Source organism: Dendrobates tinctorius, unplaced genomic scaffold, assembly GCF_039654945.1.
Source record: "Dendrobates tinctorius isolate UK_male_01 unplaced genomic scaffold, ASM3965494v1 ptg000021l, whole genome shotgun sequence".
NCBI lineage: Eukaryota > Metazoa > Chordata > Amphibia > Anura > Dendrobatidae > Dendrobates > Dendrobates tinctorius.
Genome location: NW_027361689.1, coordinates 43,933,299 through 43,950,054, shown reverse-complemented (window position 1 = coordinate 43,950,054; position 16,756 = coordinate 43,933,299). Strand labels below are relative to the sequence as shown.

General features: G+C 41.1%; 1 protein-coding gene across 1 annotated transcript in view; it reads left to right on the top strand.

The window, feature by feature from the left end:
* The window catches only part of FKBP1B (FKBP prolyl isomerase 1B), a 71,312-nt gene extending 63,533 nt beyond the window's left edge, over positions 1-7,779 (top strand). The window contains exons 3-4 of the mRNA XM_073568344.1: positions 759-871; positions 4,897-7,779. Coding sequence (XP_073424445.1) covers positions 759-871; positions 4,897-5,025 — 242 coding nt within the window. The 3' untranslated portion in view covers positions 5,026-7,779. The remainder of the gene's footprint in view (positions 1-758; positions 872-4,896) is intronic.
* The last annotated feature ends 8,977 nt before the right edge of the window (positions 7,780-16,756 follow it).

The window sequence follows — 16,756 nt, the reverse complement described above, 5'->3', positions numbered from 1 at the left end:
TGGCCATTTCTCCAAAGTGCCCTATGAACCATTTTTCAGTGTGACCGCTCCAGGCCACATGTTGATTGTGCTAATATGAGCAGCCTGTGTGGTCTAAATGTGCTTCCATGGTCTGCAGCGTCTTAAGACTTGTCTCCCATTGAGAACATCTAGGACATCATTGGTTGCTGTAGCAAAGGGAGCTGCCAGCAGCGGATCTTTTACCCAGTTTGCATTCAGCAGCTGAACATTCCTCAGACAACCATTAGTAACGGCCGAGGCTGTATGTGTTGGTATTTCTGCACGTGGCTCATCCTCCATGTAGAATAAAACAAGATGTTGTGAACAACATGTAATAATTTGCAGATGGGTAACATGTCTATCCCGGCTCGGACTGGCCCACAGGATAACAGGAGAATCCTCCGGTGGGCCCCATTTACAGGAGTAACCACCACCCTCTTATATGAGCAGTATTTGGCACAATACACTTGATTTACTGTGTACAGACAAACACAGCATTTTATTAACAATCAACCCATTTTTTTATTGCTATAGAAATTTGTGAATGAGGATAAAGTCATATTTGCAAGTAGCTGAAAAGTGGGGCCCTGGAGTTGAAGTTAATGGTGGGCCCTTGGCATCCTAGTCTGACACTGTGTCTATCCATCTTGTAATTTCCATCATTTCACGACTTTTCCTTCCTGGTGTCACACTTTCAACGTTTAGGAGGGTATTTGGAAACAAATTTCCCAAATTGTTCTTTTTATTTATGTTTTCAGGTATGCTGCAAAATGGGAAGAAGTTTGACTCATCCAGAGACCGAAACAAGCCTTTCAAATTTCGGTTAGGACGGCAGGAAGTGATTAAAGGATGGGACGACGGTATTGCGCAGGTACGCTACATCCTGCAGATCTTTAATTCCACCTGTAACTTGGCAGACGGTGTAAAATCTAGTGAAAAACGTGGACAAAAATGGCACTGTTTTAGGACACTTTTTTTTTCCAATTTCATATAAAGTCTTTGAGAACAGAAAACGATGATTTTTCCTTTGTAAAGCACTCGGTCAGTAGCTATACAGCTCAAAAAAATAAAGGCAACCCTAAAATATCACATCCTAGATGTCACTGAGTGAAATATTTTGGTTGCAAATCTTTATTCATTACATAGTGGAATGTGTTTAGAACAATAAAATATAAAAATGATCACTGTAAATCAAAATTAATATCCAATGGGGGTCTGGATTTGGAGTGATAATCAAAATCAGAGTGGAAAAACAAATTACAGGCTGATCCAACTGCAGTGGAAATGGCTGAAGACAAGGAAATGATGCTTAGTAGTCTGGGTAGTCTCACGTGCCTGTATGACCTCCCTACAATGCCTGGGCATGCTCCTGATGAGGCGGCGGATGTTCTCCTGAGGGATCTCCTCCCAGACCTGGATTAATGCATCAGTGAACCCCAGGACAGTCTGTGGTGCAACGTGGCGGTAGTCGATAGAAAGAGAAATAATGCAGGAGATGTGCTCGATTGGATTCTATGCCTTCATCATTCAGGAACTGCTGACACACTTCAGCCACATGAGGCCTAGCATTGCCATGCATCAGAGGGAACCCAGGGCCCACTGCTCCTGCATATTGTCTCACAGTGGGTCTGAGGATCTCATTCTGGTACCTAATAGTTGTCAGTGTACCTCTGGCTAAGGGTACCTCTGGCTAGCACTTGGAGGGCTGTGCGGCCCTCCAAATAAATGTCTTTCCACGCCATTACTGACCCTCTGCCAAGCTGGTCATGGTGGAGGTTGTTGCAGGCAACATAACGTTCTCCATGGCGTCACGTCTGTCATGTGCTCAGTGTGAACCTGCTCCCATCTGTGAAGAGTACAGGGCGCCAGTGTCGAATCTGCCTATCTTGGTGTTCTCTGTCGCCCTGCACGGTGTTGGGCTGTAAGCACAACACGCAATTGTGAATGTCGTGCCCTCATACCACCCTCATAGAGTTTGTTTCTGAGTTTGAGCAGACACATGGATGTTAGTGGCCTGCTGGAAGTCATTTTGCAGGGCTCTGGCATTGCTCCTCCTTGCACAAAGGAGTACGTAGCGGTGCTGCTGCTTGGTTGTTGCCTTCATACAGCCCCCTCCATGTCTCCTGGTGTACTGGACTGTCTCCTAGTATCTGCTCCATGCTCTGGACAATGTGCTGACAGACACAGCTACTCTTCTTGTCACAGCTCGCATTGATGTGCCATCCTGGATGAGCTGCACTACCTGAGCACCTTCTGTGGGTTGTAGACACCACCATGTACTACTGTACCTTTAGGGGTGAGAGCAATGACACAATGCAAAATTGACCAAAACAACAGCCAAAAAGGATGAGAACAGAGAAATGGTCTGTGGCCACCCCCTAAAGAGCCAACTCTTTTACCTGTTGTCTGTTCCATTTGCACAACAGCAGGAGAAATTGGTTCACAATCAATATTGCTTCATAACTGGACAGACTGATTTCACTGTAGTATGATTGACTTGGAGCTACATTGTGATGTTTAAGTGTTCCCTTTATTTTTATGAGCAGTGTATATTGGCCTGTAGCACAATGCACAAAAAGGAAATTGAATTCCTAATTATTGAGGGAGCCATTCTGCCTCACAGGCTCCCAGACACCATGCATGATCCCTTACATAGGGAATGCTGAACTCCATTCATTGACATCCTGTTATCTAGAGATGGACGAGACTGCGTCGCTCGCCTTGGGCTTTCATGTGTCACAATTATTCTCGTAGTTTGCTGAGCTTTGAAAAGACGGTAATTTGTCCTGTATATATAGCGATGGCTGCGCGCCTCCTGCCCCCAATGTGACACCGATATAAATGATGCTGCTATTTTTTACATCATCGCATAAAATATGTTTCGTCCTGCCGATGTGTATTCTCATCTCGACCTCGTTATAACATGGACATCTCCCGATAATATAAGAAGCCTATGATTCATGAGTGACTGGCGGCTGAGATGCTTTTTATAGAGCGCCAAACGCATTTCTTCAGTCAGAACTACAAGATCAAATATAGCTGGTGGCTAATTGTTCGTATGGTTTAACTAGCGTTCTTTTTATTGTAAGCATATTTTTTTCATGTGACTACATAAAAAAATCTTGAAATATTCAGGTTTTTACTAACTGGAGCAGACACGATAGGCTGATGATTCCTGATTTAATTGCTCATTGTTAAGCTTTGCTGTGTAGACAGAGACAGAGTCAGCAGGGTCATCTCATTATCATTACAAGGCAGGGGATATATGCTCTTGGTTCACTACAGTAGTCTGAGTGGAAAAAGTATGCAAAACTTTAGGATTAGCAGATAATTTAAAGATGAAATTAGAGTTTGGGGTTTTCAATAAATGGGATGACAATCAAGTGTAAGTGGGACATCCTGTTCTAGGGCGCCCCAAGCAAGAGAGCTTCATGTATTTGTCGCACTCAGGTAATAAGACACGTAGCCAGTCTATGTATTGCGGTCTAATCTCGGACTAATATAAATGGACATCTGAATTCACTTTACTTAAAGTACAGGAGTCTAATAAAGTCTGATCTTCACAACACATTTGTGAAATTAAAACATGGAACAAATTAAGGAGATTTCTGAGGACCTCAGAGGAAGAGTTGTTGATTCTCAACAGACTGGAAAAGGTTACAAAAACATGTCTAAAGCGTTTTAACTTCACCAATCCACAGTCAGACAGTGTACAGATAGAAGAAATTCAACACCATTATTACCCTTCCCAGGATTGTTCGGCCTAGAACCTTCATTCCAAGAGATAGGATTATAATAGTCTGCAATGTCCAAAAGGAAACCAAGGTAACCTCTAAGCAACTAAAGGCCTCACACATTAGCCAATATTACTGTTCATGATCCACCATCAGGAAAACAATGTACAATGGTGTACACGGCAGGAGTACAAGGAGAAAGTCATTGCTGTATAAAAAGGTAATTGCTGCCTGTCTGCAGTTTGCTAAAAATCACCTGGAGAGGCCAGAAAGATATTGGAACAATGTGTTGTAGACAAATGAGACCAAAATAGAGCTTTTAGTTTAAATGAAAAGACTATTGTTTGGAAGAAGGAAAACCCTGCATGACAGCATGAAAACCTCATACATTTGTAAAACTCTGTGGTGATAGTATCACGGTTTGGAACTGTTTTGCTGCACATGGTCCAGGACTGCTGCCATCATTGATGGAACAATGAATGCTGAATTTTATCAGCAAATTTTAAAGTAAAATGGCATGACATCTGTCCATGAGCTGAATCTCAGGAGAATGTGGATCATGCAGCAAAAAATTACCCAAAGCACAGATGGCGTTCTATAATAGAATGAATAAAGAAGAATAAAGGTAAAGTTTTGGAATGGCCAAGTCACAGTCCTGCCCTTAATCCTATAGAAATGTTGCGGAAGCACCTGAAGCAAGCAGTTCTGGAGAAAACCCACAAACCTATCAGAGTTAAAGCTATTTAGTAAGGTGGAATGGGCTAAAATTGGTCAAAGCCAATGTTAAGGACTAGTGAACAACTATCAGAAATGTTTGAATGCAGTAATTATTGCACAAGGCAGGAACCCAAAATACTGAAATCAAAGGTTCACATACTTTTGCCACTCGTAGACATGTGACATTGGATCATTATCCTCATTTAAAAACGAGGATAATCTAAAAATATAAAAAATTTCAAAGTCTAATATTTTTTCTTAATTTCTTTGATTTAGTTCTCATTATATACTGTTAGGACTCGTATGAAAATCTGATGTAGTTTTAAGGCAAATTTATGCTGAAATCTGAAAAATTCTAAAGGGTTCACCATCTTTCAGGCCGACTGTAAATCTGCTTCAATTCTCTATGCAGACTGAATTTTTCCTTGTCTTTCTCATTTTTCAGATGAGTTTGGGTCAACGAGCAAAATTAACTTGCACACCGGATGTTGCGTACGGAGCCACTGGACACCCCGGAGTTATCCCGCCCAACGCTACCTTGCTTTTTGATGTGGAGCTGTTGAAAATTGAGTGAACGTATTCGCGGGCAGGCTGAAAACAAGATCTCCAAAACCATTATCCACCTCTTCCTTTAACTGACCACCTCCATGACCATCTTCACTGCTGGAGAAGTCAACAAGCTTAAATAGGGCAACTTCAGTAGAAAGGGGCCACACAAGTCTTCACATATTAAACCATGGCCAAAGCAGACTGCATTGGCTTTCTGTGCAGTCTTCTCTGGCATTAGGACAGGACTACGAAATCTATGGTCTTCTAACCTAAGTCAACCTTAGCAAGCTCTTACCAAGGTCATTGAAATATGAAGGACTCATTGATCTCCCATCACATCTCTTTCATCTAGATCAATGATGCTCAGATAATCGGCTCATTCTCGAGATAAACGAAGACCTTCCAAATAACATACATTCCTCAAAGTTACAGCACACAACCTGTTTACTGTTGATAAAACGTCCGTAGGGTTGTGATCTTTTGGTGGCGACATTCAGTGGCCCTTTAAAAGACCGTAATGAACTTTCATCCCGAATTGCGTAAAATATGAATGTATCTCGTGTGGCCGGTTTGAAGCCAGAACTGAAAACCATCTGCTGCTGATCCTTAAAGTCGTCCTAGTCTTTGGCAGCTGAAAGAGGCAGTCCCGAATAAATTGAAGATCAAACGGAATCAAGAAATGTAGTTGGGTAGAGAAAAAAAAAGTCTTCAAAAATATATAATTTTGTTTATTGAATTTATCGTATTAGAATTATGATACCAAATATTAGAATTGGTACGAAACGTGTCTGACGACCTGGTCCATCGGCCACGACCGTAATCTGACCGCCAGATGGGAGCTGTAAGAACCGCCTCAAACCTGACTGCATTTGTAGCTCTTTATTTTTACTAACCCGCCTGGCGTGACGTCATCTTGCCGGAATGACGCACATGTGACATGACTCCAGACCATCTAACCAAGAGAAGAGATGTAATTGCTGTCCGGTAAGGGTCTCACGGCTCAAGTCCTACAGTCAAAGATTCCTGTCATGGCCAATGGACCTGGTCATGCCAATCGATTAGCATAAACTCTGCTAAGTATAGTATTTTTTATTTATATATTTTTAAAAAAATTTTTACAGTATGGCCATTTGCTTAAAAATGTCCCTGTCCAGTTATATTACAAATTTTTTTTTTTTTCGCATGTAATTTTTTTTAACTTTTTATTAAGAAATTTTAATATGTATTGAAGACAAAAAATGTACCATACCTCCAAAAATTTGCCAAAAGGGACTGCCTCTTTGAAGGGACTTAAGGAAAACTACCTGTTATTATTATTATTATTATTTTTTTATATAGATATGTACATTCATCACAGTATCTTCCCAGATCTTGGCCTCAGCCCAGAAGTAAAAAAAAAAATAAAAAAATAAACAAATGTGAGGAAATGAAAAAAAAAACTAAAAAATAATGAATCCGCTCCTCGAGACGAGGAAGGGGCGACCATTGCTGTTATTGTCATTTTATTTTCTTAAGTGGTGTCTGTGTTTTTTTGTCTTGAAGTTTAAAACTTTATGGATTTCGAAGAAGACAAGGAAAGAGTGAAAAGAAAAAAAATCTACTAAAACCACAAACAAGTCTGCTGTTTTGGCTATAACACTCTCTAAGTTGTATATTTTGTTAAGCATTTCCTTCCAGTGGGGTAATTGTTTTTTTTCATTTTGCAGTTAGGTTTATATTAGGAGTTGTCATTATGTGTGTTGAGTCAATCATAAAAAATACCAAGCTAGCCAGGGCTCCTGTTATTTTGGTATATAAATCTGTGCCTAAAACGCCAAAATGTCAACTCACTCTGTCCTGTTACCAAAAAAAAACATAAAGTGTATCCCCCTCAAAAAAAAATACAAAAAGAAAAACTGCAACACTCTTCTTTTTGGGTTGTGTTTGGTATTCCAGCTTAATGAGATTTTTGGGAAAAAAAAAATAATAGAAGGCAACACTCCAAGCAAAACAAAAATAAATTGAAAAAATGGACTTTATTGAGCCCAAATGGCAATGTTTTCGGTTCATAGAATCTTCCTCCAGCCTGATGTTTTTGGGAGAGTTTTTTTTTTATTATTTTTTTGTTTTGTTTTTTTAAGATCCAAAAATGTTTGTGAGTTTTTGTGACAACCGTTCCAACGGATGGAAACTGTTGTTATAGAGAGCCCAATTATAGGGATGAGGGCACATTTTTGGCCAAGTAAGTGTGTCCGTGGATGAGGTCACATTCTCTCGACTATTTTTGATCTGTCACTTCTGGGTGTGATGAAAGGAATGAATAGGACACAAGGGGACCCCCAACCTTTCCATGTGTAAGAACTACTACAACAACTTCACTTCTCAGGGTTCAGGGATTAAAAACTGCTGCTCAACCATGAACATTGGCTCAACAAACAAAATGACTCCCTAAAAAGTGCGGGGACAGAATTTTTTTTTTTTTTTACTTTAAAGCTCCGACTGGAAGCAAGAACCTTTAATTTGCATGTGGCGTAATTCACACTACAAAAAAAAAAAAAAAAATAATGGGATAAAGCCCACTGCCTTACAGTACACTTAAGAATAGAGGCCCTCGGGGGGACGTTCTCGGCACATTCTGCACACAAATGGGCATTAGCTAACGGTTATCTGCTGTATCACACCGACTCAGTCCTGTAAGTCTTGCTTGCTGCTGATCTAAAGAGAGCCTCTCCTTTAACTACATATATACAGATCTATATATATATATATTACAAAGAAGAATAAATTTTAAGAAAAATCATCTTTGCTTTGTAGTTGTGGTTTGTGGTTTTCTTTAACGTTTGTTGAAATTATTGCAAATTTCTTTTTTTTTTGTCCTTTGTCCATAATTCGCCGGTGTTCCTGGTCTTTTGGAGCAGACACTATTTGTAATGGCACTCTGATCCGCACTAGTGGATGGGTGGTCTCTTTTGATAGCTTCTTCCTCTATTATCGCATAATGTCCTACAAGGATGGGACAAACCCTTTAGCTTGTGGACAGCCTGGCAAAAGGAACCCCGGTGTGACTTTTACCAAGTACCTCCTGCTGGAAGATGTAAGCCCACATTTCAGCTGAACTGGAGAAAATTAGTTAAAATGTAGAATGATAATTGGTGGCCAACCTCTACCTTCAAAATGAGAATGCTTGCAGTTTATGACTGTGTCACATGGATACACCTTTTTCTTATATGAATTTGACTTGGGTCACACTATGTTTTATGGGCAGCCTAAAGTGAAGACCCACCTTTTATCACCATGTTACTAGCAGGACCCAAATGCTGTGCTTATTCACTCCTCAACACTGAAATTGCAACACCAAGATGGAAAAGTCATGAAAGTTTGTGTAGACTCTGTCTGATGCATTAGGCTCAGTATGTAACAAATCAAAGTTGCACTGTGAAACGCTATAGGATGTAAACATTGAATATATGAAATTGGAATTGCATTACTGCTGTAGAAAATAAGCTAAAAATGAAGGTACTTAGTGCATAAATTGGCCAAGTCATGTGTGTCCAACAGCCAGCGACAAGGCGACCTACTCTGTTAGGACCCAACATGATTTCTCTCCCAGGATAAAAGCCGGCAATCATATGGTCAGGTAGGATCAAGCTCTACTTAAAACCACCATAGGCTGATGGGTGGAGGGCCTAGTCAATAGTCAGAGTCAATGTTTACATACTATACTAGTATACTATAGAGTTTCAGAGTGCAACTTTAATTTGTTAGTTCCATATAGAGTGGCCCTCTTAGCTTGCACCTGTTGACATTTGTCTTTCAGTTTGGAAGTCAGTCTTTTGATATTTAGGCTCAGTATGTGACATGTAATTTTACTTGCCGTATAGAATGGATCACTATGCGCCATTCTTTGAATCTGATGCGACCATGTGGTCTACGCGATGAAGAAGCCTTCACGAGGGAACATCACGCAGTTCCTACTCCCAGAATTATGGCGTTCGGACACCTTTATTCTTCATTTCATGATGCACAAACAGCTGGGTGTTATATTGATTTGGTCATGGAACCAGTGGTACGGGCATTTCTCCAAATTTTCCAGGAACTGTTTTTCAACATGACAATGCCAGGCTGCATGTTGTTCATGGTACTGTGAGCAACCTGTGTGGCCTAAACATGCTACCAAGGCCGTAGCGAAACCAGACTTGTCTCCCATTGTGCACATCTGGGACGTAATTGGTTGTCAAATGCAAAAGCAGCGGATCTTGATGATTTTTCCAAGTGCATTCAGCATGACAGAACACTCCACAAACAACCTCATTAATAACCTCAATGATAACAGCCAAAGCTGGAAGTGCTGGGATTTCTACACGTGGAACTCATACTCCATGCTGAATGAATAGAGATATTTTGATAATTTAGTTTCCATTTTTTCATCATTTGCAGATCGGTAACATGTCCATTGCTCATGTGAAACATTTTCTACTTTTTGCTGCAATGTCATTCTTGAGGAGTGTATACACACATGGAAAAAATTATTGGTACCCTTCCGTTAAAGTAAGAAAAACCCACAATGGTCACTAAAATAACTTAAAACTGACAAAATCAATTTTCTATTGAAATTTACTGAATATGAACTAATGAGAATCAGAAATTGCTTCTGAAATGTGGTTAAAAAAAATTTTTGAAAATGGCTTGGACAAAAATTATGATACCTATACAAAAGATTGAAAATAATTTGACCATAGGCACATATTAAACTAAGCTGTGTATTGTAATTACGGTAGTCACTGTGCTGTTTGTTATCATGGTGTATACCACACTCAAAATGGAATAAAAGCAAAAGAGAGAGTTGTCACAGGAAATCAGAAACCAAATATGGTCAAACATGTTAAAAGCAAAGGCTATAAGATCATCTCCAAGCAGCTTGATGTTCCTGTTACTACAGTTGCACATATTATTCAGATTTTTAAGGTCTATGGTACTTGTAGCCGACCTCCCTGGACGTGGCCGCAGGAGGAAAATTGAAGACAAACTGAAGAGACAGATAATAGGAAAGGTGACCAAATAGCCCAGAACTCTTCCACCTTGTTTTTGTAACGCTGCCTCCTGCTAATATAGACCATATCAGATGGTGGTGACGGATGTTGTGGGGTGATTAGAAAGTTTTGCCATATTTTGGCCATGCTAACTCTGCCTTCTGAGGTGGTGTTGGTGCTCCAGCTTCGTTGGCGACTTCCTCCTCCTCTGCCTTGTTCTTCCAAAACCAGGGGAAGAGTCTTGAGGAGATCATTTGCATATTCCCAGTGCCTTCTGGGATAAGTGAAGAGTCTCCGCAAGCTCAACGATCACTGGGTTTTGGCCGTTGCAGCTGAAAAGAGGAAATTGGAAAACCAGGGGAAGAGTTTTGAGGAGATCATTTGCATATTCCCAGTGCCTTCTGGGATAAGTGAAGAGTCTCCGCAAGCTCAACGATCACTGGGTTTTGGCCGTTGCAGCTGAAAAGAGGAAATCGGAAAACCAGGGGAAGAGTCTTGAGGAGATCATTTGCATATTCCCAGTGCCTTCTGGGGTAAGTGAAGAGTCTCCGCAAGCTCAACGATCACTGGGTTTTGGCCGTTGCAGCTGAAAAGAGGAAATTGGAATATTGGCTCATCTTTCATCGTTTTTAAGAAATCTCAATATGGAAGAGGCCAGGAGCCATTTGGTGAGCTGCATTTCTTGCTACATGTTCACAGACTTACCAGTGGAAAAGCCAAACTTCACATGCCACAAATGCAAGCTTGTGTCCCTGTTGGAGGAAAAGTTGCAAAATCTCGAAGAGAGGTTAGCTACGTTGAAGATCATTAAGGAAGGTGAAGAGTTCTTGGACAGAGCAGAATTATCTCTTCATGTTACAGAAAGAGAAGAAATTCAAAGTGCACCTGAAGAAACAGAGGAATAGAGACATGTGACCCAGAGAAGCAGGAGGATCAGGAGGCAGTCAGCACCCATACTGCTCAGAAACCAGTACCAGGCTCTCACGCAGGAAAACGATGAAGAAATACATCAGGATAAGACTTTGCCAACAAACAGCAACCTTGTACGCCTTCAGAGTCCTCCTGGATGGAGAAAGAAAAATGTTGTGAAGAAGAAGCGGAGAGTGGTGGTCATGGGGGATTCCCTGCTGAGAGGAACAGAGGCCGCTATCTGCAGACCGGATATAACTTCAAGAGAAATGTGCTGTCTTCCAGGTGCAAAAATTAAAGATGTGTCTGACAGGATATCAGGACTCTTCAGACCTACAGATGACTACCCATTCCTGCTACTACATGTGGGGACAAATGACACCGCAAGAAATGACCTGGAAACCATCTGCAGAGACTTTGAAGACTTAGGCAAGAAAGTGAAAGAACTGGGAGCGCAGGTGGTCTTCTCTTCCATCCTCCCAGTGGATGGCCATGGAACAAGGAGGTGGAATAAGATTCTGAAGGTGAACAACTGGCTACGTCGATGGTGCCGTCAGCAACGATTTGGATTTCTGGATCACGGAGTGAATTACTTATACGATGGACTACTTGCTAGAGATGGGGTGCACCTTACAAAGACTGGAAAGCATGTATTTGGAAGTCGCCTTGCTACACTTGTAAGGAGAGCTTTAAACTAGAACAACATGGGAAGGGAAGCAAAAGACCAGAAAAAGCCATACACCTGACAAATGCTATTGAGAACTCTGCTATTAGAAGTGGAAAGGAAGAACAAAGACAAAAGTATCTAATTAATAAAAATATTGGAGAAAGAGAAACCAATCACAAACTAAAATGTTTCTATACTAATGCACAAAGCATGGGCAACAAACAAGGAGAATTGGAACTACTAACACAGGAAAAGAAATATGTCATTGGAATCACTGAAACTTGGTGGGACAATACACATGATTGGAATACAAGACTAGAAGGATACAACTTATTTGCAAGAAACAGACTTGATAAACGAGGAGGGGGTGTCGCATTGTATGTTAGAAACGCGTATATCTGCACAGAGATTGAAGCTTCAGAGACTGGGAGTTCTGTGGAAACTGTTTGGGTAAGAATACAAGGACAGAACAATGGAAAGGACACCATTGTAGGCATTTACTACAGGCCGCCTGTGCAAGCTGAAGATATGGATGAACTCTTTATGCATCAAATGGCCAAGTTCTCCAAAAAATATGACATAGTTGTCATGGGAGATTTCAACTATCCAGACATTTGTTGGGAATCTCTCTCAGGCAAAACTAACAGGTCAAGGAAATTCTTATCCTCTCTTGCTGACAACTTCATCTTCCAAAAGGTAGGGGAGAAAACAAGGGGAACTGCTACCTTGGATCTAATCCTTATAAACAGGGAGGAAATGGTTGAGGAGGTAAAAGTGACTGGGACCCTAGGAGGTAGAGACCATGCTATTTTAGAATTTTGGATAACTAGAGGCGGAAGACCTGTGAAGACTCAGACGTCAAGGTTAGATTTCAGAAAGGCAGATTTTCAGGGATTCAGAAAGAGAATTGGAGGGATCCAATGGCTGGATATCCTTAAAGACAAAAATGTCCAGGAAGGATGGGAAATCTTGAAAAATGAAATTCTCAAAGCATAGTTGTTAACAATTCCGAAAAGAGGGAAGAATAGGAAGCATTTAAGGAAACCAGGATGGATGAACACAGAACTTAAGCACATGCTAAAAAGGAAGAAAAAAATGTTTATAAAATGGAAAGAGGGAGGCATATCTAAAGAAGAATATAATGCTGTCTGCAGAACCTGCAGGGCACAAATCAGATTATCTAAAGCTGAAAATGAATTGAGGCTTGCAAGAGATGTCAAAAGCATTAATAAAGGATTTTGGGGATATGTCAAATGTAAAAGAAAAGTCAAAGATGCTATAGGATTTTTACAGGATGAAAATGATGAAATGGTAAGACAGGATGTTGAGAAGGCTGAACTTTTAAATTCCTATTTTGCATCTGTTTTCTCTCAGAAAGGAAATGTAACATCAACTGTTCTTCACTGTCCTATTAAGGGAATAGAAGAATCCAGGATATCTATAAACAGAAAGATAGTGAGGAAACACTTAGCTAACCTAAATGAATTCAAGTCTCCAGGTCCAGATGAATTACACCCCAGAGTACTGAAGGAGATAGCAGAAGAAATTTTTGAACCCCTTTCCATAATCTTTGAAAATTCTTGGAGAACAGGAGGAGTGCCAGAAGACTGGAGAAGAGCAAATGTTGTTCCTATCTTCAAAAAGGGGAAGAAGGTGGACCCAGGCAACTATAGGCCGGTGAGTCTGACTTCTATACCAGGAAAGACCTTTGAACAAATTATTAAACAACATGTATGTCAATACCTGGATAAGAATGAAGTGATTAAACAGAGTCAGCATGGGTTTGTAACTAATAAGTCATGTCAGACTAACTTAATTTCCTTCTATGACGGTATCACTGATTGGGTGGATCAAGGAAATGCTTTAGATATAGTATATCTTGACTTCAGCAAAGCTTTTAACAAAGTCTCTCATACAATCCTTATTGAAAAAATGACTAAGTATGGAATGGACAAGGCAACTGTTAGGTGGATTCATAACTGGCTTAGTGATCGGACCCAAAGAGTGGTCGTAAATGGCTGCACATCCAGTTGGAAGAATGTTTCAAGTGGGGTACCACAGGGCTCTGTCCTGGGCCCTGTATTGTTCAACATCTTTATCAACGATTTAGATGAAGGAATTGAGGGTAAACTAATTAAATTTGCTGATGACACAAAGCTAGGAGGGATAGCTAATACTAGAGAAGAGAGAGAGAGGATTCAAAAAGATTTAAATAAACTGGAGAAGTGGGCAGCAACTAACAGAATGGTTTTTAACAGGGAGAAATGCAAAGTACTACATCTGGGCAATAAAAATGAAAAAAGCATATACAGAATGGGAGGAATAGGGCTAAGTGACAGCACATGTGAAAAAGACTTGGGTATACTAATAGATCACAGACTGAATATGAGTCAACAGTGTGATGCAGCAGCAAAAAAGGCAAATGCAATTCTAGGATGTATTAACAGAAGCATACAGTCTAGATCACGTGAAGTCATTATTTCCCTCTACTCCTCTTTGGTCAGACCTCATCTGGAATATTGTGTCCAGTTTTGGGCACCACATTTTAAAAAAGACATCAACAAACTAGAGCAAGTTCAGAAAAGAGCAACCAGAATGGTGACCGGTCTGCAAACCCTGTCTTATGAGGAAAGGTTGCAGGATTTGGGAATGTTTAGTTTGCAAAAGAGAAGACTGAGAGGAGACTTAATAGCTGTCTACAAATATCTAAAGGGCTGTCACATTGTAGAAGGATCAACTTTATTCTCATTTGCACAAGGAAAGACTAGAAGCAATGGGATGAAATTGAATGGGAGGAGACACAGATTAGATATTAGAAAAAACTTTTTGACAGTTAGAGTGATCAATGAGTGGAACAGGCTGCCACGAGAAGTGGTGAGTTCTCCTTCAATGGAAGTCTTCAAACAGAGGCTGGACAGACATCTGACTGGGATGATTTAGGGAATCCTGCTTTGAGCAGGGGGTAGGACCAGATGGCCCAGGAGGTCCCTTCCAACTCTACAATTATATGATTCTATGATTCCACTGAGCCCCCGCTGTCAGTAGTACCTCTTCCAGTGTGCGCTTGTATCCACCCATTTTGCGATCCCACTCCAGTGACAGAAGTAATGATGGTACCTTTTTCTTGTAGCTGGGATCCAGCAAGGCAGCCACCAGTAATTAGCAGTGATAACAATACAAGCAACTTGGCTCATGTGTTCCAGGCTGCCCAGAGGCAATGACAAGCTGTCCTCAGCGGGAGGTGTATGGTCTGGGTCCTCTTCCCACAGCCATGGTCTCATGATGCCCATGAGCTACTTTGAGTTCCACCCTGCTGTGAGCACGGTTCCTCCTCCAAAAGTGTCCCCTGGCTGGACAGTTGTGTACCAAGCCACTGTTGGTACAGAAACCCACCCTCAAGAGCCATGGGTGGAAGACAGGCCTGATAACAGTGTGAATGGTCCCTGTTCCTCCTCCTGTGCCACCACCTCTTCCATCATCAAGTGTTTTTACCAGCAGGCATAGAAGTGTTATAGTATCGTTCATGATGTCTCATCAGCGCTTGCCATATTGGTGGAGTATTCGAAGCAACAAGGCACATATGTCCTTCATGGAGGCCCACTTATTGGTGGTGAAGTGATGTTCCACAGAGCGATTCAACCATGCGACCGGCAGCCGAAATTCCATTATTGACTACTGCTGCTTGCGCAGTCTCTCCAGCATATGTAAAGTAAAGTTCCACATTGTGGGTACGCCCCATTTGAGGCGGTTACCGGGAAGGCAGAGGTGACACTGCAGTGCAGACAGGAAGGCAGCAGCAAGGTGAGAATGCCTGCACTTTAAGCAACAGAGATGTTGCCCATTATTGCAAACCAACAGGCCTGGCTTGAGGCTCATCGGCACCAACCACTCATTTGTCTGCTGTTTGATCCCCGTTCACAGCTCCTACGCAGTGTGGGATTTGTCACCCAAGCAGATGCGTTTCCGAACCGCCTGCTGTCGTTTATCCCTGGCTGTTGTTGGTGCAGATCTTCCTGTGACCGAATGAGAAGCCGTGGGGGAAGGGGAGTAGGAGGAGGAGACAATCTGGACAAAGAATTGTCCAGCAATCCCTGGTGGTGGTAGAACATGTGCTACAAAGCCTACCGCCTCTATCCCAGCTACCACTACATTCACCCAGTGGGAAGTTAGGGAAATGTAATGTCCCTGGCCGTGCTTACTGGTCCATGTGGTGGTTATGTGGATAGCACAAATATACAGAGAATGGGCTATAAAAAGCCCTAGCCAGCTCACCAACCACAGCCGGATCACGGAACCTTGTCTGGACACCAACGAATCATTGATTGAAGATAAGAAAAAAGAGATCGTTCCAGCTTCTAAAATTTCTTGCTTTATTGAAGATAAAATTCAAATTGTCGCATGTTGGCTTTCTCCTCAGCCAGCAATGGATGCGTTGGGGGGCACTGAAACAGCTACGCGTTTAGATCCAAACAGGATCTTTTTCACAGCTGCAGAATTATATGACGCAAATCTTATACAAATCAGGAACCAATACAGATAGAGATTAAGGTCCTGTGTACATGATCAAACATTAAGATCCTGTGTGCATTTCTTGCAAACAATAAAGATTTGCGTTTTACCTATAAATAAAACCACAATTTATACAACAGTACATAAATTAAAAGAAAATATAGAAATAACCTGTTAATAGTGGTACATGATTTCAGTTCTTTTATTCAGGCCGCTCGGATGTCTGGACCCTAAGCAAAAAATCCAGAACGTCTCCCTTGTGAGAAGGCGTCTTTTTGTATCTCCCCCACGTTTTGATTTTCCAACACTTTCTATTCCTACCACAGACATAGCTTCCATACTACCATTATGGTGCGTTAAAAAATGTTTTGAGGCCATAGATATACTGCGTGTATTTGTACTATTGTTTTCCACATCTCTGATAGGCTCCAAAATACGAGTTTTAAGTTTTCTTGTAGTACAACCTATATAAAATAAATTGCATATTTCACAGTGTATTTTATAAACTACATTTTCTGATTGCAGTTAATAAATTGATTAATACTATATGTCTCAGTATTGCTTGCATCATTAAGCTTTTTAACCTTTGTCTACACATTTTGCATTTATTTTGACCACATCTGAAAAAACCCGTGGTTGTTAACCTATTTCCAGAGGATTGC